This window comes from Haliaeetus albicilla, chromosome 19 (genome assembly GCF_947461875.1).
Source record: "Haliaeetus albicilla chromosome 19, bHalAlb1.1, whole genome shotgun sequence".
NCBI lineage: Eukaryota > Metazoa > Chordata > Aves > Accipitriformes > Accipitridae > Haliaeetus > Haliaeetus albicilla.
This window is the reverse complement of record NC_091501.1, coordinates 29021206-29043294: the sequence shown is the minus strand read 5'-3', so window position 1 is coordinate 29043294 and position 22089 is coordinate 29021206. Positions and strand designations below refer to the sequence as shown.

General features: G+C 44.2%; 2 protein-coding genes across 5 annotated transcripts in view; one reads left to right on the top strand and one right to left on the bottom strand.

Annotated features, from left to right (window-relative positions):
* Positions 1–5328: 5328 nt before the first annotated feature.
* LOC104316334 (poly(U)-specific endoribonuclease) lies at positions 5329–10581 on the top strand. Its single transcript, XM_009916694.2, has 6 exons — positions 5329–5424; positions 7359–7470; positions 8688–8809; positions 8895–9007; positions 9633–9786; positions 10193–10581. Exons 1-6 carry the CDS (start codon positions 5365–5367, stop codon positions 10448–10450), a joined length of 819 nt encoding a protein of 272 aa, XP_009914996.2. The 5' UTR covers positions 5329–5364; the 3' UTR covers positions 10451–10581.
* The window catches only part of LOC104316335 (lactosylceramide 4-alpha-galactosyltransferase), a 30215-nt gene continuing 18707 nt past the window's right edge, over positions 10582–22089 (bottom strand). For 2 of the 4 annotated variants that reach the window (XM_069806987.1, XM_069806988.1), the window contains 2 exons: positions 15586–15696; positions 10582–13233 (listed from right to left, as the gene is read on the bottom strand). In XM_069806987.1, the coding sequence (XP_069663088.1) occupies positions 12097–13179 (1083 nt within the window). In that variant the 5' untranslated portion in view covers positions 13180–13233; positions 15586–15696 and the 3' untranslated portion in view covers positions 10582–12096. Of the gene's footprint in view, positions 13234–15585; positions 15697–18054; positions 18183–18486; positions 18688–22089 lie in introns of those variants that run through there. The other 2 variants (XM_009916696.2, XM_069806986.1) reach the window with 2 other exon arrangements.

Here is a 22089-nt window from a genome sequence, read left to right as displayed (position 1 = left end):
TGTATATAGAACAGCAAGCCTAGAATGCCCCGTCCATCTCAGTCGAGGCTTTCAGACTTCAAGTGCTTGTATCTGGGCCCAAAATTCACATCGAGATCTAAAATCTGTTAACAAATAATCCAGCATAACTCCAGACGCAATGCCGTGACTCATGTCTGAAGTTTGTGCAAGGATCTCAGGATTGCATCCGAAAACCCAGGTGGGAGAAGGCGGCGGTCGCCGTGTGCATCTCTGCTGTCACCTTCTGTATTCCCTGCCAGACTGGTTATCTGCGGCGATAAGGCGAAGCAGGAGCCCGGTAAAGGTGCCTCCGAGTTCCTGGTCTGAGCGTACCGGTGCTGAGAGGCGTGAGACGTAGCACTGTCCTCCACTCAGCGTCTTCTGGTGGGGTTGGCCACCTCCTGCCTCGCCCTTGCCTTCCCTGCGCTGCCCGTCAGTCGGAGTGACGGTCCTCCGCGGACAAGCGGAGTGTAGGAGGGACACAGCTCTCTGCCTTGGACTACCAGCAGGATTTCTGAGCTTCAGGTTGCCTTATCCCTGGTCAGTGTACTTGCTAAGAGAAAAACTTCTTCCTGGCATGGCTAATGGGTAAGAGAAAATCATACTAATTCTTCTCTAACACACAGGGCAGTGGGGAGGGGATACGTTCGCCTGGGAGAAGTGTGTGAAAGGCAGCACTGCAACAACCCTGCTTCCTGTTTCTATTCCGTTTTACTAACCTCAGCCTCAAAAGTTGGTGAGATAACTGAATCGTAAGCTGTTTTAGCTAAAATAGACGATGCTAAGATCGATTTTGCTTAAACATAGCTGATAATGTAGAATCAGTTCTCCAAACCACCACCTGCCTGCTAAGGACCTTGACAGAGTGTTTGCCGAGTAATTGCCCACTCTTAATGTTTGTCCCTTGACAATGCATTTTTCTTTCCACCTACAAAACCTGTCTTATTTATCCTTTGGTATTTCAAATACCAGCTTTAAACTAAGAAAAACATCACTGGGCTCAAGCAAAAGACATACACACTGACATAAGAGGAATATCATGAGAATTGCTTGTATCTTCTATTAACCATATAAGCTGATCCATGTATTTCACAACATTTGAACCGATTTTTTTAAATGATTGGAAACTTCTTGTGAACGGCTGCTCATCAGTCAGGCTTTCCAAATGCTTTTCTTCTCTATGCCAAGATTAAAGGCTTTTTAAAATTGGATGTTGTTCAAAGGATCTCTGAAGGTAAATTTACTTTAGAGAAGATGTTCAATTAAACCTTCTTTGCAGGGCTTCATGTGACCCATTTGCAATACATGTTTTTCTTGCTTTGACACTGTTGACTTGCTCACATGATTCACCACTGACCCTTTAATTCTCTTCATGTCTCGAGTCATTTCTGGTTTATAGCAATAAAAGACTTCTTCTTGGGGCATTGTTTTGGATAGAATGAAGGTTTCATACAAGAAAATCACTTGGAAAAAAGAGGTACACCATGTGAATGTTTCACTTGAAAGCTACAATAAAATGGAGATGTTAGATTCTTTTGCTCTAGCCACACTGCTGGTGCATTAGTTACTATTGCAAAGAGCCTCCCCATAAAAGTTCTCAGCTCTTGCAAGTGCAGACTAAGTGTTCTTGTTATTGGGGTGGTGCACATCCAAGCAAGACTCCAACTGGCCAAAATCCAACTGGCCAGGCTTCTTGCACAGAAATATTCTTTGTGAAAGCACAAATCTAATAACTGAGAGATTTCACCATAGGGAGGGGATTGAAAATTAATGATAAAAATCTCTGTCTTGAGTCATACATGCAATCGTATTGAAAACCAGAGAGTAAATACACAATACTGTGTTTCAGGAAAACCTTAGCTAAACGCTGTGTGTCACAGATTTGCATGAAGGTATTGGGCTGCTTCTCTTTGAAGTCGTCTCACCTCATATGTGTAAGCTAAGTTTATGGACCTTTTTTAAAGAAATACTGTCCAGAGAGAGTTTTTACAAGATGACTATGTAAGTTGCTAAACAAGTTCTTTGCTTCGGCAGGGATATATTTTTCTTTATGCCAATCTTCAGTTACAAAGTACACAGGTGCTCTGCTCTGTTTGAAAACTAAAGGGACAACAAAAAGGAGAGCTAAAGTCCATGATTATATTGTGGTAGCACCCAGCAAAGAAGAAGGAGAGAAAAGACTTTTATTTTATAAAATTAAGTGACTTCAGAGCTTTGGAACATATTTTCTGAATGCAGGAATACATTTAGTAGAAGTGTATTTATTAAATAAATATGAGGATTGAAGTCTGTAGGTACGCTCTTGCTGTAACCCTCTCTGCAGTAGACACCTTGAGCTTGCCTCCATGAGCTCATGTAATATTCCATAACATTTCTAGAAAAGGAAAGATCAAACAGAGCCCTACAGTGCTCTATAAACACAGGACAAATCTGCCAAGAGCAGATCAAGAACAAGCAGTAGGTATTGAAGGAATGACAGATTTCCTGTATAGGTGACTTACCAAAATGCATACATACTAAAATATATGTATATAAAATACTATATATATATATATATATGGAACAAAATATTAAAAAAAAAAAACAAAACAACCTGACATCCCCCCTAATATTTCACATACCTTGGATGTTCAACAGACAGCAGACTCATATCTGCCACTGGTAGTTACTTCCAAAGTAAAAACTCTATTAAACATATGGTGGTACTCAAACAGATGGGATAAACTGATGCAGAGGAGTAGACATCAGGAGGGTCCAGAACCCAGGAGAAAAGTGATCCAATAAAATTAGGTCAGTCCAAGGTAACATGAATGCAGACATGAAGTTTGAAAAACATCTCCAGTACTGCTCTGTGAACTTGCCGATCCAGTTCTTGGGACTTCAGCTGAGCTGGTGAGATGAACCATTTTCTGTTTAGTGTTGTTTGTAAGCCCTTTTGAGAAGGAATTGCTCTTCTTAAGAGACTGGGAAGAATGTGGAGGTGCTGCTGAAAATAAATAAAAATGCCGCTGTTGGTGGCTTCTGTGATATGGCATGAGCATAACTCCCTGTGAAGTAGAGCAGATTCCTCGTTTGGGCTGCACAGCCCGTATTGGTAATGGGATGTCACAAGCCACACTTCTGCTGTATAAGCAGAGCCCAGGGTTTGGGCAAGGGCTGAATATAGCTCCTCTGTGACAGCCTCCTTCTGCTCCACTGCAAGATCCATGCAAGTACTTGTTCCAAGCAAAAATTTTCCTTCATTTTTGTGTTTAACCCTAGCAACAAACATATCCTTTGGCTCACACGTACTAGAATTTTTAGTCCTTTTCCTTCTTTCGGGTATTGACACCTATTAAAGCCCAGTTCCAAATTCAAGTGATCTTGTAGATTTCCCATAACAATGATCCCAAAGTATCACAGAGCGGAGCAAAACCCGACTGCCAGTGCCTCCAGTGTAGGTGAGGTACAGGATGGCTCGGATTCCCAGTTGCAGGCAGACTGAGGTGTGGCAGCCCCAGCAGTTACAGTTGTCTGCCCTGCCCTTCTGTAGGAGGTTGCTCTCCCCACTCTAATGCTGTGTAGAATATGAATACCTTATATGTTCTTTATGCTCCTCAGCTGCTGCAGCTTATCCTCTCATGCGTTAATGTAAAGTGGCTGCTTTGGGCTCTTAACTCAGGGATATGAATTCCTTTGGGCAACAGGCTGTCAAGGAGTTAAGCGCAGATTGCTTATGCTTTTCAGCATTTTAATCTTAAGGCTGTATGAGTTCCATCCCACAGTTACACAGACAACTCTGAAGAAAAAAAGGATTGCTCAATAAATGGGGGGGCAAAATCTCTGTTCTCCAGGCACAGCTTGCAACTTTCTGTTTCTTTCAATAGGGAGCTTAGACCAGCAGTTTCGGAGCCAGCTGGAAAGTGCAGTCCAGGACAGGAGCAGGCACATAAAATCTTGCTGTATTGCTTCTAGACTATTCTCCCACTATTTGATTAATGCCCTCTTTTCTGCTATGACTTCTGTTCCCTCCCTGCCAACAATGAGGCAGGTGCCTGCCTGGCTCACTTTTTGCTCTTCCTGGCTCTCAAGCTGCCTCACATCAAGGCTGCCACGTCAGAAGACTGTAACCTTATCACAATATTTGTTTGCTCTTTCTGCTAGAGAGCATGGGATTTGCCACTGGCAGGAGACTGCGGCAAGCAGCTCCATCCTGGCCAGAATAGAAGGAGAAGACGTAACAGTAATCAGTTAGGAGGTCTAGAGTTGGGCTTGAAGGTGCCTTGGTTCAGTCTGGGAGAACCAGTTGGTAAATCATGGCAAGTCACGCAAACGGCTATCTGAAAGAAATGCCCATTGTTGACAAATTTATGCACTTTTCTTCTTTTGTTGAGAACATATGCTTTGGAGCAGAAATTCAAAATTATCAAGTGGTTCTTCTCTGGACTGCAATGCATGTGCTGGTTTCTAACCGATTAATTCAACTGTCAGTCATTTAAAGATTAATCCACTTCTTTTTTTTCTCCACTCTGTTCTTTGTCTTGATCTTATGTGTTAGTGTGGACATAATGCCCTTGAAACTGGAGATACCTTCGGGTGGTTCATCACAGTAAAAACGCTTCCTAAACCTTGTTGATGGACAGATAGACAGACTTCTGAAAGCTATACATTATTATGTGGGACAAAATTCCATTAAAATGAGGAAAGGACCAGCCTGGGCAGGTTTGTATGTGCATCAGAGATCAGTGCATGACAGAATTTTATTGTATGCAGACCCTATGTTTAGAGTTTTAGTCACCCTCTAATTTTATGCTAGGATAAGCACACATATGGGCTAAGGAAAGCATCTCTAGTGTGGAGTCTTGCACGAAAAAAGGTAGGAAGAGTATATGTAAGACTGCTGCTAGAAAAGCTTCAAAGAGAGAATTCTTTGCTTCCTGTTCTGTTGTGTAGTGTTGCTGCAGGCTGATAATAAGCTCCTGCTTGCCTCTGGTTTGTACATAGAATCCTCCTGAATGAACCACCACCATCTTCGGTTTTATTTCAGTGCATGGAAAACCACAGGAAGGCTTATTAACAAGAACTTTGTTAAAGTATACTCTAAAATAACCTTAGGGAAGGCTCAAGTTTCCTTACAGGCTACCTGCATTCTTCACATACGAATATGAACTGTAAGCTCTGTGGTTTTTCAAGCAGAACTGACAGGAAGGTGTGGGGAGAAGGCAAAGCTCTCCTGATGACAAGCTGGTATCCAGAACATAGGGTGACAGAAGACTCTAGAAGTGATTTGCAGAAATAACAGCATGTGTCTTTTTTAACGTGTATTTCTCCGCATTTCGTGACAGGAAGGCCTTAAATCATGAACTTTCTAAACTTTTCAATGAGATGTGGGATGTGGATGTTAACCGCCTTATGCCTGGGAAAGACTACACAATTGATTTGCAGGTAACCAATTGCTAAGTCACATGAGGGTTAAGGGCAGTACGGCACTGCAGGAAGAGGTGTCTGCAAAACTGCCTTTTGCTGAAAGAGTTGCCCGTGCTTCGTCATTTCCACTAATTGCATGGGCAGGACTTCCTAATGACAAAGAATCACTTAGGAGAGGGAGCAGTACAGAGAACACATTAACGGCCCACACTACCTGGACGTTGGTTACAAGTGGAGTCTCTCAGGTGTCCGTCTTGGGTCCTGTAACATTTAATATCTTTATCAGGGGTTTGGAGGAGGAGGTGGAGTGCAACCTTTCCACTTTTGCAGATGACAGCAAACTGTGGCAATGAAGTTGGTACACTCAAACACAGGGCTTCTCTTCAGCTGGACCTAGGCAGGCTGGAGGAATAGGCTAAGGAAGGAACATCATGAAATTCAACAAGGGCAAATGCAACCAGAACAGGATGCCCAGAGAAGCTGTGAAATCCCCATCTCTGGAGGTTTTCAAGACCCAATAAGATGACACCCTGAGCAATACGGTCTGAATTCAGTGTTGACCATACTCCGAGCAGGACTAGAGATGTCCTGAGGTCCCTTCCACCCTGGATGTTTCTGTGTGTGTATGACTGCTTGTGGGTATGGTCCGGGTGACTTGCAGTGAGGGAGAAGGGGAGACAGGTCCCAAGTCATTCTTGGGGCAATAAGGGAGGAATTTGAGGAATTCCTGGGTCCCCCCTGGAGAGTGTGGTGTAGCACAGAGGTGTAAGTGAGGAGGGTTTCAGGGTTGTTGCTACCAGTCCCAGGGAACTGTGAGGGAGGAGTGGGTATCAGATTTGATGAGCAGCCATTTCACTCCTTGCCAGCTCAGTGGAGTGCAAACGTGACCATGTGTTTTGGCCACAAATTGCAGCAGGTCACTGAATATTCAGTATCCAATTTTGTACTCACACAAGTGCTCGAACACTTTATTCCAACGCTGCTTCATATTATAAGATATATTTTTCTGTTGCAGATAAACTTGAAAAAGGGGTACCTACCTCAGGCCAAAATGTGTGTGGGGAAAACTTCTCCCATATGGTTTCTCCATTTCTCAGAGCAAGGCTCTAGTTATCCCTTGCCCATGTTAACAAACTGCTACTCATCTTTTCTCCTCTTTCCTTGAGAATGCCCTTTTTGGAACAGAAATTTGAAAATTGTCAGGAAAGCCTCCTTTCTATTTTAGATGTGCTTATTGGTAACATTGATAAAAATGCCCTTAAATATGGCCAACCAATATGGTCTTTGAAAACTTCAGAGCACCACGATGCACCAGTCCAAAGCTGGTGGAGGTGCACAGAACTATCTTGGCATCTCCCTGGCCTTGGGGCGATGGCTGGGGCTGCGGTCACAAAGTCAGAAAACAAAGGTTGAGACTGAGGGAGCCTACTCAGGAGTTGGGTTGTTTAAGCATTATTACAGAGGAGAGGAGAATTAGACTGGCTAGCTTGGGGAGTAGGGACTCAGGACAGAAACAACCCCTCTGCTGCACTGCACGGCCTCATAAACTGTATGCAGTGGGTCTGTTGAGTTATAAATGAGCAGAGAAGGAAGGTGCCCAAATCTCCTTTTATTTATTTGTGGTGGGAGGAAGCCTTGGCTCTACATTACTTCTCTTTAGCATTTGTGATGTATATAGCATAGTAGCACAGCTGGTTACTGATCAGAACTGAGCTATCACATGGGTCATCACAATCATCTCTGAAAATGAGTCAATGGAGAAATTTCAGGCTCTTACAGTGTCAGAGATTATGTCTTTCCTGTAACATGTTCTCTTGTTTCATAGGAAGATCATTCCTAACAAAGAATCCTGATGGCATTATGGGTTTTGTTTTGATTATTATAAAGGCAGGCACTGTCTCCTCTAAGGACATCTTACTTCTTTCATTGTTTTTCTCTGGTGTTTCTCCTAGGGAAAAGCAGGTGCCGCACAGCAAGGTGACAGTGCTGTCCAGGACAGCGCAGCCAGACATCTGTTTCACAACGTAAATGAAGAACGCTTGAAGAGCATAAAAACTTTTGCAAGTGAGACCCATTCTTTTGTTAATCGTGGAAATGACGTGAAGTATCTGTGTTGGGTTTTATGTGTTTGCCTAAAATATAACATCATACATAATTTGGATGGTGGTGAGGATCATCAGGCCGCGTGTCATTTGAAGGTAGTTTCCACAGCATTTGCACGGAGATTACCCATACCCTCAGCCTCCAGAAGAACATCCTTTTGTGCCTTAGCCAAAATCTGAATTTCTCTGTGGTTCTTCCACTACAAAGTGAAATGGATGAGGCTCCTGTCATTGCTTTGATGTTATTCTATGTATTGAAAAAGACGCCAAAGTCATCTTTCCTTCTTTGCTCACAGCTTCTAGCCCTTTCAGATAGCACTAGGTCCACAGCTACTTCTTGCATTTCTGTTGGGAGCTATACTTCAAGCATGTGTATGAATGTATGTTTCCTTCCCTGATTTTTCTTTTCCCCAGATAGAGTTACATCAAGCTGATCAAACAGCCAGCATAATGGGGAGCACTACTTTCCTCTGTTCCCCCCAGTCCTCTCTGAGCCGCGCAATCCTGTGTCTGGCGAGGGCAGCTCTGGTACTCGCCGAACTCCACGCCGAGACCCCTCAGCTCACTAACCTGGCAGGAAGTTACTTTGGTTTTTGACCTCAAGTATTTTTCTGTCAATCTGGTGTGCTGAATCAGCCCTCAAGAGTCCACTGAGTGCCAGAGCACGAGTAGATGAAGTGACGGGAGGAGGCAGGTGGCAAAAGGGGTGCAAAGGAGAAAATGAACCCATCCACTCAGTGGCTATGCACTCAAGCCATCTCATGTAGGTTTATGCTGCACTATTCCTCTACTGAAGTAATGCCCACAAAGCCTTCTGCCAGCACAGATCAAGTTCATAAGCATCTGTCTGTAATTTTGGTGGTCAGATATGATTTGTTTTGGTAGAAGATCATTATTGCTTCAGCACTTGGTTCTGTAAGGAAGCTTAGTAGCGGGCTTTTTATCTTAAAAAGAAGTACAGCAGTGGTCTGGCCTTGAGTCACCTCTAGACCTACACCCAACAGTGCACCTGAGAATGAAATTTGACATATAAAGGAATGGCTTTCTCTAAGGGCTGTCAAGGCATGTCATATGGCATCTTTTTATGATGGCACTCTCTAATGTCTGGATCACAGGTATGATTAGGCATATGGCTTGTTCATCAGGATGAGCATACTGCAAGTTTCTCTTTTTCTGCAGCCTTTATTTCCTTATTGGACAACTATGAGGCATCAACCGGTGTAGCAGAAGTAGTGACTCCAGAAGAAACAGCTGAAAACAATTGTTTTCTTGATGCTATCTTAGCAACAGAAGTCATGAAAGTGAGTAACACAGATCTTTTTTAGTTGCTGAAAATGCTGAATTAAAAAGTAAACTGTGTATACATCTTGGTTTTCTATCCTTCAGCTAGCTCATGAATATCTGCTTAAAAAAAAACTAGCAAAGCCAAACCTTGCCGATTTCAAATATCAGCTCTATGACATCTGGTTCCAGCTCTATGCCAGGAAAGAAGGAGACAGGTATGTTTGATGAATATGGCCCCTGATAATCTCTACACTATTGTGACTTTGGTAAGTATAAGTCCAAGTGCCATCTGTTACACACAGAACTGGAAGACAGCCTCTGAATATGGCCTAAATCAGGTGTTCATTGCTTCCACACAGATTGTGTTTAAAGGCTTACTGATCAGATACTAACAGTATTGACCCTTGGGCTACACCACTGGTGAATTGCCTCCAGCTGCACTTTGTGTCCCTAATCACAAGCCTTCAACCGCAGACATTCATCCACTTTTCAGCCCACCACATCATCCACTTTTCTAATCTGTGCTTCATCAGTTTGTCTATGAGTCTGTTATGGGAGACAGTGTCAGAAGCCTTGCTAAAATCTGGATAAGCAGCAGTGAAGCCTCTGTGGCATTTACTAGCAACCTTCATCATCAGTTACAAATTTAGACTTCATGGCTAGATTTCACTGCGAATTTTGTGCAAAGTAAGAAAGAAAACCCAACAAATCCAGACAAATAAAAAAACTGCTCACAAATCAACCTAAGCAAGCTTGTGCGTCTTCTTGCCTTTTACCTCTGCCAATTTGAACTATTTAAACACATAAAAGACCTATATATTATTCTTTCATTTATTACAGACCCGATTCTTGTGGTTTTGAACATGTTTTTGTTGGAGAAACAAGGCGTGGTAAACAGATCTTAGGTTTGCACAACTGGGTGCAGTTTTACCTTCAGGAAAAGCGCAACCAAATTGACTACAAGGGATATGTCACTCGGAAGAACAAAACCAGGGTAAGAACAAGCAGGTGCCTCTGCAAATAAGACAAATGTATACAGAGATAAAAGTTGTGGTTACAAATCAAGGCACAATGAGGTAATCATAGGCTCAGCTGTTTAGAGCCTAATTTGACCAGGTGTATGTAAGCAGAAAAAATACTAGCATGCCCTCAAGTCCAGCTTTTAGTTTTTCACAAACTATTTAAAAAAGATAGTGCTGGTGTTTATGGAATTGCAATAATTGAGGTAAATCATGTATGCTCCAGAGGACAGGGAAGAGGCTGTGCTCCAGCTATAGCACCCTGGCACAGCAAGGATGACTGAATCTTGCATTGCTCTCAAAAACCTGGAGTTGGAAATTGTATCTGTCTGGTCACAGCTGTGTTGGGAGATTATTCTGTTGTTTTGTTTATGCTTTCAGCCTGACAAAGATGACCAAGTTTTGAGCATCCAGTTCAGCTGGAAGGGCTCAGTCAAGCCAATTGGAAGCACCTTTATTGGTGTCAGCCCAGAGTTTGAATTTGCCCTTTACACCGTCATTTTCCTGCTGGCTGAAGAAAGAGTCACACGTGAAACAGTGAAGATAGAGGAATATGAGCTACAGGTGGTTGTTTGCCGTCATGGGCACCACATTGGAACAGCATATCCAGTACTCCTTGGCACCAGTAGTGAAGGCTAGTAGTTAGAGCGATCAGGCAAAATTTAAGGGTTTTTTTGGGGTGAGGGGATGGACACGGGACCGGTCGGCAGAGTAAGTTGATGTGTTGTTTTACACAGCTCAGTCTGAGTAAAAATTGATGACTCACTCGCTTTTGGTCTGCAATGGAGTGTTTAATCAACAGTGTGCCATGGCTCAGCGTCTGACAAACCTTGAAACGTGCTGCTGCTCATATTAAAGGCTGGATCAAACTTACATCAGCCTTCCTTCGTGCATGACAACACTGTACTTTTCAGCAGATAATGGAATTTAGGAAAAGGCCATATGAAAATTGATACACATATTTCTCTTATTTGTTAGCTACTGCATATCTGAAAGAGCAATAACCACACATTGCTTACACTTTGCCTTCCAGACAGGAACGTTGATTTGGCACAAGCAGGACCACAGTACATTCTTTTTCTCTATTCCTCATTTCATAAGAGGTCAATTTCAAATGCATTTTTACAATTACAGTGCCCTGGACACAGAGGAAACATTCAGATGCGAGAACGGTCATCAGATCAACAGCAGGTCTATCACTGCATTGGCTTTGCCCAGGTTTGCAAGAAGTCACAGTCAGCTTTATCTCACCTAACTTTAAAAGTCTGTGGTATGGGCACCTGTGTTCCCATTACAGGCAGTGATGCCTGCAATCACTTATCTGCTTGTGTAATCTGCAGTAGGGTTAGATGAATGACCCCACATAATCCACTGACTAGATCCCCAGTGACAATAATAAGATGTCACTGGGGACACTGGTCCTAGTCCTGGACATGGTCACTGGTCCTTCTTCCACAATGTGTTCAGTACTCCAATGAAAGGAACATAATGCTCTTCCTTCTCATACCAATGCAGAAACGGGCAGATGCTGAGACCTTCTGAGAGTGTGACAAGGACTGGTTAGATACTCACATGCCACAAGAATTTCTTCAACAAAGCAAGGATCTTTACTCACACTGGTAAAAGAACAGCTTTTGTCTATTTGTTTTCCTGAAGAAGGCCAGAAAAGTCAGCCTATTGCTGTGGAATGTAAAACAGTAGAAAAGATCATTTGAAATAAAGTACCTTTGGAAACCAAGATAAACTTTACACTGAGCCATGCAGAGATTTGACATGTTTTCCACTTCTGAAAGCAATTTTCTTATACTCCCCATATACTTTACCAGCTGTAAGAATCTTTACCACCCAGGGAATTTGGTCCTAAGCTCCAGTAAGCTGTGTACTATAGTACTGGCTGGCATTTATTTACATACTTAGAAACATTACAGAGAGCAAGGCAAGGGTTCCTACAGCTGTTGAGACTACACGAGAGGCTTTTCAGGCCTGATACACAGGTGAAGCAATTGAGAGAACAGCAACAGGGGAGCAACTGATAGGCAGCGATGAACAAGTTCACCCTTCCCTGCAACATCAAGGGCTACTGAAGAACAACAAGAGTCTGAACTCAGGTTCTGGTGTATATTTGAAGCATGTAGGGTCTGAGGCAGATATCAGAAATGGTACAAAATCACTGAGCTGTCACACAGAATACCTGCTTCATGGGCTAGAAACCAACTCTGGGGAAGGTGAAAGGCACTCAGTTTCCTTCAGGGTATGGAACTTCCCTGCAGCCAAGGGCCCACAGGTCACATTGCAGGCCTTGACTGCTCTTCGGAGTCCTTCTTCATCTTCGTATATGTGGCAGGGCAGAACTGAGAATACAGCTGAGCCAGGAAAGCCTGGGACGTTATATCTAGCTTTGTCCCATGGCTCAGTTTGTTCCATACGTGCACCGCGTAGGTGTTCTTAAGGAGCTCGTGAAGCTCTGAGGAGCCGATTGCTTTAAATAACTTCCTCCAGTCCTCCCAGGGAATAGGATAAAAGGCTTCTGTGGAAAGAACATTCATGCCTTTGCAGCTCATAGGATTCTGGATTTTACTGGTGGGGCACCACTTCTTGAAGACACGTGTTAGGAGCTCTGGGCCCTGGTGCGCCCAGATCCAGCCGTTGTAGTTATCCACAAAGTCCTGCATGCAAAGCTGCATGAACTCATGCTTGGGTTCAAAGGACAGAAAAGCTCCGTTCAGTACATCCTGAGACTGCATACCAAGCACATTGGTGAGGTTCTTTAAGTTCTTAAGCACAATGAAGTCTGTGTCCAGGTAGATGCCACCAAATTTCCACATGATGGTAATTCTGCAGGCGTCAGACAGGACGGGTAAGAAATAAGGCTCCCAGCGCTGCTGAGCCTGCAAGTACCAGTTTGCCAGAGGTGTGCCAGAGAAAAGCTCTGTCAAGTCCAGGGGCCGGACTTCCACGTTGGGGAAGCAGCTCAGCAATGAGAACGCCCAGTTGTTGGGTAACGAGGCGTTGCCATTTGCCAAACCTTTCATGAGCACCACGACCCTTGTCTCAGGGTGCGTCCGGGCCGCTGACTCCACGGAGCACATGAACAGGTAACTGGGGTTAGTTCGCTCCGAGGTCTCCACAAAAAACACATCCCTTGGGGAAGGAGGGGGCCCACTGACAGCGGGATGGGGAGGAGAAGGCACAGAGTGAGCACAGCGGATTTCAGCAGGCAAGCTGTAGAGCTGGCCCTCAGCATCCTCCCCAGTTCTCCAGTAGAACATCACAGAGGCAAAGAACACAAACGAAATTGTGAGGATAAACAGAGCCCCGAGCCTGTGGCTCAGCAGCACCGTGGTCAGCTTTGGCAGGCAGCTGGACATCCTGGGCAGTCTCGCTCCCGTCCGAGCCTGTTCTCCCAAGACAACCGTCGTGATCTGAAGGGGAGGAAAGAAGAAAAAGAAACTGACAGGCAAGGCAGCAGGCCACGAGCCTTGGGACAGTGCCCCAGCAGAGCAGAACTCTCCTTCCTTCACCTCAGGGCAGCATGCTTAAATTAGGCCTTTTGGTCACTGCTGAAACTGTCTCCTGGCTTCTCTGTATTGTCCCAGGGCCTTCAGATCCCTACATCAGAAACTACTGCCCATCTTCGGATCCCTCTTTCAAAACACAAAATAAGTACAGGTTTCTCCATTCTGCATATCACAAACCAAGACCTGATCCTCAGTTCTGTCCATGTATATTGTCCACGTAAGCTGTGCTTGCCACTTGGAAGGATATACAGCATTTGACACACAAATGGCATGCCTTCATAGTGGTGCACAACAAACTCTGGGAACAGCATTAGAGACCTTATCTATCATCTTCTAGAATTTGAGGTCACTCTGGATATGAGACATATATGCAAAAAACCCTAGGACAAGGAAATAGGAATGCTCCTTATGAATATTCCTGGACCTCTGTCTACAGACATTGTGTGGAACTGATGCCCTGATGATAGCTTTTTCTGATTATGAGAGGTTTTTCTCCTGATACACAACCTGTCCTTCCCCAAAACCAAACACAATACTAAAATCCCAGTGCCGTCATCAGTTCCTATTAAGAAGCCTCATCTCCCAGGCTGTTGAACCAGCAGTTGCTGCCTTTCAACATCAACCACTCACCCCTGCAGAGAGCCTGGCTCATTTTTCATGGCACTGTAGCATAGCGAAATGGAGGGACAGTGGGAAGGGAATTGATACAAGGCAGCTTTGGAGGCAGATGCAGATAATGGGGACAAGAACTGCCTAGGTAATGAGAGTTTCAAGGCTGCTTCCCAATCCTGCTCCCCTGCAAGTCCTCACTTCTACCTCCTCTGGTAGATGGTGCTGGCTAACCCAACTGTCACCAACTCAGGATGCAAAGGCCACGCTGGCTGTGACCTGCTCAAGCTCTGCCAGTAGAATCACCTGGTGATGGATATGCAATCCCCCCTCCACCCTACCCTTACTTCCTCTCTTCCTCCTGCAAAAGGGAGGGATGGAGAGGAAAAGATTATTAACAAAGCAGCAACAAAAAGAGAAGTCATTCTAGCTACATTCTCAGCATTAGCATCAGCATTTCTGCCCTTGCCTCCCCTTAAAGTGAAGGACAGCAGAACCAGCACCTCCTTGGCCCACCACTGGCACCCCAAAGGTCAATGTGCAAAAGCACATGAAGAAGCAGCGAGGAGGATTGTGGCATTTAGGATAAGAGGAAACGGCCTCAAGTTGTGCCAGGGCAGGTTTAGATTGGATATTAGGAAAAATTTATGCACTAAAAGGGTTGCAAAGCATTGGAACAGGCTGTCCAGGGAAGTGGTTGAGCCACCATCCTTGGAGGTATTTAAAAGACACGTAGATGTGGCACTTAGGAACATGGTTTAGTGGTGGATGTGATAGTGTCAGATTTATGGTTGGACCCAATGATCTTAAAGGTCTTTTCCAACCTAAATGATTCTATGATTCCTCCTGCCTCCCTCTGCTTCATCTCCAAATCCAAATCCCCATGCTCCAGAACAGAGAGCTTCAGGAAACAGCAAAAGCTTTAATCAAACAGCTGTAACCAAACAGACAGGGAACAGGACAGAGAACCCAGCTGGCACAATCCCATGTGTCATTCACCCCTGGTAACTGTGACTGGGTCACATACTAAACTCCCCATGTAGCCAGAAAATGACTTGTCAGCTGCACTGGGAGGTTTCCAAATGCAACAGCACAGAGCCACCGCTCTCCACTAGGCACTGGGGTTTGGGGGACAGAGGAGAGGCAGCCGAGATACAAATCATCAGCTCTGGATCCCCAGAACTTTTTCTTCTCCTGCAGAGAAATGCCAGCATGTGCTGTAAGTGTTACAGGCAGCAAAAAAACCCCACTCTGCTTTTTACGTACCCATTTTCCCCTCCCTCCATGCCACTGCTGGTTGAATCCTGAAAATCGTTTTTAGCTTGGTAAGCTGTAGAAGAGAAAGCAGGTACAGGCTTGAGGGGACAGAGCCTTTGCTGTAGAGAAGGCAGGAAAGCGCAGCTCTAATCTAACAGTGAGCAAGCTTCAAGGTTACATGCATATTTTTAGTAAGAGGAGGAACTTCTGCTACAATCGCACTTCTATATATTTAGAAATACCTTTCTGCCTTTGTAGCGGATAAGAGGACAGTTTAGATGCTGCATTAGCCAGTCCGCTTATTTCACAAAACAAACACAGGAAATCTGGCGCTCTACCTTCCTCTGAAATTGCAAGTGCCATTGCACAGAAACTGCAAATACTACTCACCTGTCCCTGCTTTCAAGACACCACAGAGGTCACTGCTCAGCTGGACAAGATTTTCAAGAGGATAGTGTCTCTGAGAGCACCTATAACTCTATGGTCTGGCACTTCCTTTTTCTGAAAAGAAATTGTGAAAAATGGAGTCTGAACACATGGAGAAAACAAGCAGATCAAGGAGGATGTGACGACATACATTCAACTAACAGTGGCCGATATAAGGGTCATGCAGCTGTGCTGTGAAGAACCCATCTAATTAGAAATGAATCAGAAAAAAAAAAGAAAAACAAAAGAAGAAGGAAATTGAAACTCCATTATCACTACACATTAAGCTTTATACTGTGGCAGGAAACTGGTTGCTGTTTTGTTTTCTACTCCTTTGCTAAGCATTCCCAGTGCTCACACGGCTTGGGTGGCTGCCACGAGAACTGAGCTGAGAGTTTCATAGACCTGCCTCTTCCCACCCCAAGACTTCTGTTCTGAATGCTGCTTTGAACATACACTCTTTCAACCAATTAATTTACTCATTTGTTTGGGAGTACGCCCTCTTATGCCAGATACTTCATTGAATGACTTTGCCAAATTGAAGTGTCCCTCATTTTATGATAGAGTTCCCCCTTGTCCCTGTGCTTGATGGCAGCTGACCTTCCCTTACAGAAGACATGTTAACACGTTCATAAAATACCGCCTTTATCCATACAGCCACTAAGTTTAGGGTTTAGTGCAGTTTCTACTCAGTTGCCTACAACAAATGTCAGGCCTATTGCTCTGTAGTTTCCCCAGCCCCTCTCCCCTGCCCAAGTCCTTCCAAGTACCGCAGTACTACGGACAGACTCATAAGATGCCAACACTGGGGAAGCTCTTTGGAAAGCACCTGAAGCTATTCCCAGCCCTTTCATCCATGTTGCTCTCCAGGCCTCAGATCAGGGCCCATCTAGTCACAGAACCACAGAAGGGCTGGGGTTGGAAGGCACCTCTGGAGATCATTTGTCCAACTCCACTGCTCAAAGCAGAGTCATCAAGGAACATAATGCTTTTCCTTCCCATACCAATGCAGAAACGGGCAGATGCTGAGACCCTCCGAGAGTGTGACAAGGACTGGTTAGACACTCACATGCCACAAGAATTTCTTCAACACAGCAAGAAACGTGCTCATGCATATTTTCTGACAATACATGATTTGCAAAATACTGCATATAAGTTTCACAACCTTGCTTGCTAAATTTAAAAGCCTAGCTAAGCAGTGCATGCAAAGAAAACAAAACAAAACAAAAAACTCAGTCCAAACAAAAATTGTAAAACGTAGAGACACCTTACTGCATAAGGTAAAGGCTGACCGTTTAAATGACAGCAAGTTTCCCTTGTTCCAAGCACAAAAAGGATAAAATGTAGTACAAAGAGTACTCCGCTGTGCGAGGACTTCAACCAATCTGATGCTGCTGGACAAACACATGCTCACATCTACTCTTGGTGCCCCTAAGGGGTACCGGTGCACCCTGCACTGAGCAAAGGGGTTTCCTGACCTACGTGACTGTAAATGTGCTTCACTGATATTTGCCTTGGTAGCAAAACCACAGACAGCAAAAAATGGAAACAACCAAAACCGGATAATTCGATGATTGGGTGATGGTGCAACATTAATTGTACATGAAGGCAACTGACATGAAGCCAAACAAGCATCACCAGTTCCTGAAATCCTCTACTTTTCAAATTGTAACAGCAGATACTCAGAAGTACCTGAAACCTGGCAAATCATTCCTAATAGGAAAAAATGTACACTGTTGAGTGATATTGTTATAGAACATCATCAGATCTTCATGACAGTTCAAGCAGTGATAATAAATGGCAAGAAATAAGCTGTACAAATTCTTTAAGGGCATGCATTTAATGACATCAGAAGATGAAACGTTACTTTCTCAGTTTACACGGAAAGCAATTAGAATTGCTTTTACATAATTACATTAGAACTGTATAATTCTCAGATTATGACTTCTTCTCAAACCTCCAGGCCTACACCTTAGTATAACCACTACAAACAACTGTCTTAGCCAGAGGCAATCAGATGTTTACAGGAAAACTGTGGCTGTGTATATTGCGGATGTTGTTTGCAAAGTAGAATATAAACTAAGGATGCGAATAAGGACTTTCCTTTCTTTTGTTTTCCTTCTGTGATTTAATTGATACAGCTTATGCGTAGGCAATTAGCGGGTTTAGCTATGAAGCTAGACAGACCTGCAGATAAGCAGAAAATTATAGGAAAGAAGGTGCAAAGGGATCATCTAGCTATTAGCAAATACACGTGCTGAGCAAAAGGGGAGAAGAGGGAGAACAGAGAGCAATAGAAACAGAGGCACAGACTAAGGATTCTGTTTTGCCTAAAATGTTGCAAGAATAGAACTGCAAAAGAGAAGCCAAATGATCCCTGATACCCAGGCACTCACTGATCACCTGCCCAAAAGGACCGGGAAGGGTGATCACCTGGGTGCCTGTGACTTTGGTCGCTGGAGCTCATGCTTGCTGTTAAATACACTCTTTGCCTTGACAACCAGGCTGCGCTCTCCTAAGCTGGCCTCCTGTGGAGTGCAGGGAACCAACAAACCCAGCTCCTAGGCTGTGGAGAGGAGAGAAGCTGAACTGTTGAGCAAGCAGCGGCTGAGGCTGTAGAAAACAGGAATAAGAGTCAATTTAGAATTTGAATATTTGATCAATTCACAATACTCCCAAACAAGAGGACCCCTAGGAAAATGGGAATTGCGATTTGAGTGTTCCCACAGTGTAGAAAGAGGAACTACAATCACTAACAGCATTCAGCTGACATAACCCCAGGTAGAGGGAGAAACTTCTCCTTCCAGTCTCATGAGCTCTTTGAACCAGTCTTAAAAGGAAAATAACGAGTGCCTGTGAGCCTACCTGCACATACTGCACATCCCTAGGGCTGTTGGGAAGAAGACCCAAACCTAGTGGCCCTGTGTTCAGAGGAGATGAGGTGGATTCTCTGTCCTCAATGCCTTTCCACTGCCCTCCCTTTTTGTGCATTGTGTTGGCTTCTTGGTCCTCACATTTGCACAATCTCACCCAGCAGTGACAGAAAACACAAGGTGGCTCTCACACTCATCCCTGAAGAAGGGAACCTGTAAGAGAAACATAACCTACATCTACCTCTGTTATTAACTAAAACAGATCGAGAATGTAATTCTTTTATGTCCCTCAGAACATGCTTAAGTACAGATTTACAACAGAGACTGGTCAGAGATGTTTTTTTACCTTAAACCGAGCAAGATGCTTTGGATGGTCCCTTTCATACCCATTTTAAAGCAACAGCTATGCCCTCTCATGGCCAATTCCACTATCATTCCTGCAGTTCTATGCATTAAAAATAGCCTTCTGGGTTTAAGGCAGGCACTGCTGGGGAAGCACAGGAGAGAGTTGCAGCTTTTAGCATGGGACCCAGTGCTAGAGGCATCAAGACTGGGGCTGGGCTGGAGAATTTTGTACAGCTGAGATTGGCCAGAATGTGTCATGAACATCCAAATCTAGCTTCACAGGCTAAATGAAAGTACTCCGTGGTATACCTTCCCTTCTTTCTTTGTCTTACCATTGCTTGTCTTGTTGCATAATTTTAGTGCAACTTCAACTACCTTGTGCCATTAAACTATTCAAAAGCTACGTTTATGGTACATCAAGTAGAAACACAGCAAAACAGCCCTGATCAACCGTGGAAGAATTGATTGCACCAGTCCCAGTTGTCTTTAGAAGAATGAACCAAGTACTCTTGAGTTTAGTGATGTCCCTTCAAGTAAGCGTGTGGACATATGAACAGAAAAACAGTGGAGGGGATGTGTAAATTTGCTACAAATTCAATAACAAAAACAGAGAGGAAAAAGGTCCAGCAGAGTGCTGTTGCATACCCAGGTAGTTGCTAGGGGTCTTGAACAATATCACTGATCACAAGCAGCCTAGGAGTATTTTGGGGACCCACCAGAAAACAGCTGAAGATCTCCATTTTCTCCAGATTTACATTACCATCAAGAGTAGAAGAGGGAAGTTTAACAATACCAACATTCAGTGGGTCACTAATCGGTCTGTTAGGCATAGAAGAGCAGAGCGGTGCCAAGCACGGATGAATCCACCTGCTAATTCCCCCAGTATTTAGGGGAAATTAGTATTTAGCATTTTAGCAACAGTTTTAGAGCTCCTCCTTCTGACCCCAGAGAGAATGGCAGACCAAGCACGAGCGAATATTTGAGGTGAGATGAGAATATTGTCATTGTAATGGGTATATTAGACCAAGCCATAAGATATTGCAGCTATAGACAGAGGAGGCTTAAGGCACCTGCCTCTTAACTGCATCCTTTGTACTTAATCACAACTTCACCTTTCCAGAGTGAACCCTCCAATACCCAATTTCACTTACATATTTTTTAGAACCAAGTTTTCTCCAGAAAAAAAAGGAAAGAACAGTGAAAATACCCACTTGTAGTGGGTATGTAGTGCTGGATAGACACTCCATGGGGTAAGACGAATTAAAAGCAAGCCACAGCAAAGAGTCAGAGGATGATATCAGCAAGTTTCTGCAAAAAATAAACAGATTGTGGGGAGAAATGATATGGCAATTTTTATAGCTGTTGATTCCCAAATCACTGTGCAGAAAGCAGGCATAGATGTGATGGCATCTCGCTGAAGTTTGGCATCTCGCTGAAGTTATCCAGAAAAAATTATACAGACTGTCTGTTATTTGCAACACAGAGAACCAATGAGGTATGTAAGTAATGGCCACAAACAGAAAATCACATAGCCAGTCATGGCGACATCATTAAGCTTCAATTCAGCTTCATCCTCCCTAAATACAATAAGCAGTAGTCTAAGATTAGTGGAAAATGGTCAGTAATGCTATTACATTTAGACAGAATAGGGAATTTATTGAATGAATTAAGATAGAGCTGTAACAGGTTCCAAAAAACCAGGCATGTTCAATTTCAGTTAAGTGAGCTTGCTCAGTAGCTTCATCAATTGTAAAAAAAAACGCTAGCAGGAGCTGTTATTTTCTCAGACAGTAACCCTTTGACAGGATCAGCTTGCACCCAGTGATAGTGCTATTTGAGAACGGTGGCATATGACTTCATAACAGAGAAGCGTTCTTCTAACATTACCAGTGCTGTTAGCTACAGCCACAATGGAAGTTGCTCGCTGGGCAAGCTCAGAGATAGTGCAGCGGTGCTCCAGAACAGCGCATGCAAGCTCTAACCCCTGAGCCAACTGGGGAGCCCAGGACTGGGCACAGCACCCCAGACGCGTTTCACCAGCACTGAGCAGAGGGGAAGGATTGCTTCCCTTGACCCTGCAGGTAATGCGTGACATCACACAGCCCAGCAGGCTGCAGACCTTCTTTGCCAAAAGCGCACACTGCTGGCTCCCGGTCAGCTCCTTGCCCACACGTGCATGGAGTTATCCCTCACCAGTTGCATCTCTCTTTGTTGAACTTCATGAGATTCCTGTTGGCTCGTTTCTCCAGCTTGTTGAGGTCGCTCTGAAAGGCAGCTCAACCACCTTGTGTATCAACCACTCCTCCCGGTTTTGCATCAGCCGCAAACTTGTCGAGGTTGCTTCCATCCCACCATCAAGGTCATTAATAAAGACATTAAACAGTACCGGCCCCAGCGCAGACCCTTGGAGTATACCACTAGTTACTGCTCTCCACCTGGACTTTGTGTCACTCATTACAATCCTTCAAGTCCAGAAGTTCAGCCAGTTTTCAGTCCACCTCACTGCATTTATGCAGTCCATGTTTCATCAGTACATCTACAAGGCTGTTATGGAGACTGTGTCAAAAGCCTTACTAAAGTTGCAATAAACAATATCCGATGCTCTTCCCCCGTCCACTGAGCTGGTCATTTCCTCATAGAAGGCTATCAGTTTGGCCAGGTATGATTTCCCCTTTGTAAACCCATGCCGGTTACTCCTAATCACCTTCTTGTCCTTAACACATTTGCAGATCACTTCCAGGAGGATTTGCTCCATCACCTTCCCAGTGTTCAAGGTTACACTGACTGGCCTATAGTTCCCTGGATTCTCTTCCTTGCATGTCTTGAAGATAAGCAAGATAGGAGTGACTTTTGCTTCCCTCCACTTCCCCCAATCTCTATAACCTTTCAAGCATGACAAAGAGAGGCCTCACAATGACATCAGCCAGCTCCCACAGTGCTCATGGATGCAGCCCATTGGCTCCCATTATCTGTCTGTTCATTCACTCCTGACGTGTATTCCATGGACATGTGATGCACAAGAGACTGTGGCATGCATCCCCCACAAGGAAGGATTACAGTGTAGAGAAACATCCCCAAGTTCCTCGTACCTGTAGCCAGATGCAGAAATTAATTTTGGTTTGCTTCAAACTGACCTCTGAACTCCCTTTCAATCTCTCATCTCCTCCTGACCTTGCGCCTCTCTAGTGGGCTTCCTGTTCCTTCTGCAGTTGGAAAAAAAGAATAACAACATTGGTAGCTTTAATATCTT

Bases quoted from the DNA above. Each gene is read 5' to 3' on its own strand.
- LOC104316334 (XM_009916694.2), top strand. From the start codon at position 5,365: ATGTGGGATGTGGATGTTAACCGCCTTATGCCTGGGAAAGACTACACA. The intron at 8,810-8,894 runs GTGAGTAACACA...TCTATCCTTCAG, and splicing joins TAGCAACAGAAGTCATGAAA to CTAGCTCATGAATATCTGCT. The intron at 9,008-9,632 runs GTATGTTTGATG...CATTTATTACAG, and splicing joins GCCAGGAAAGAAGGAGACAG to ACCCGATTCTTGTGGTTTTG.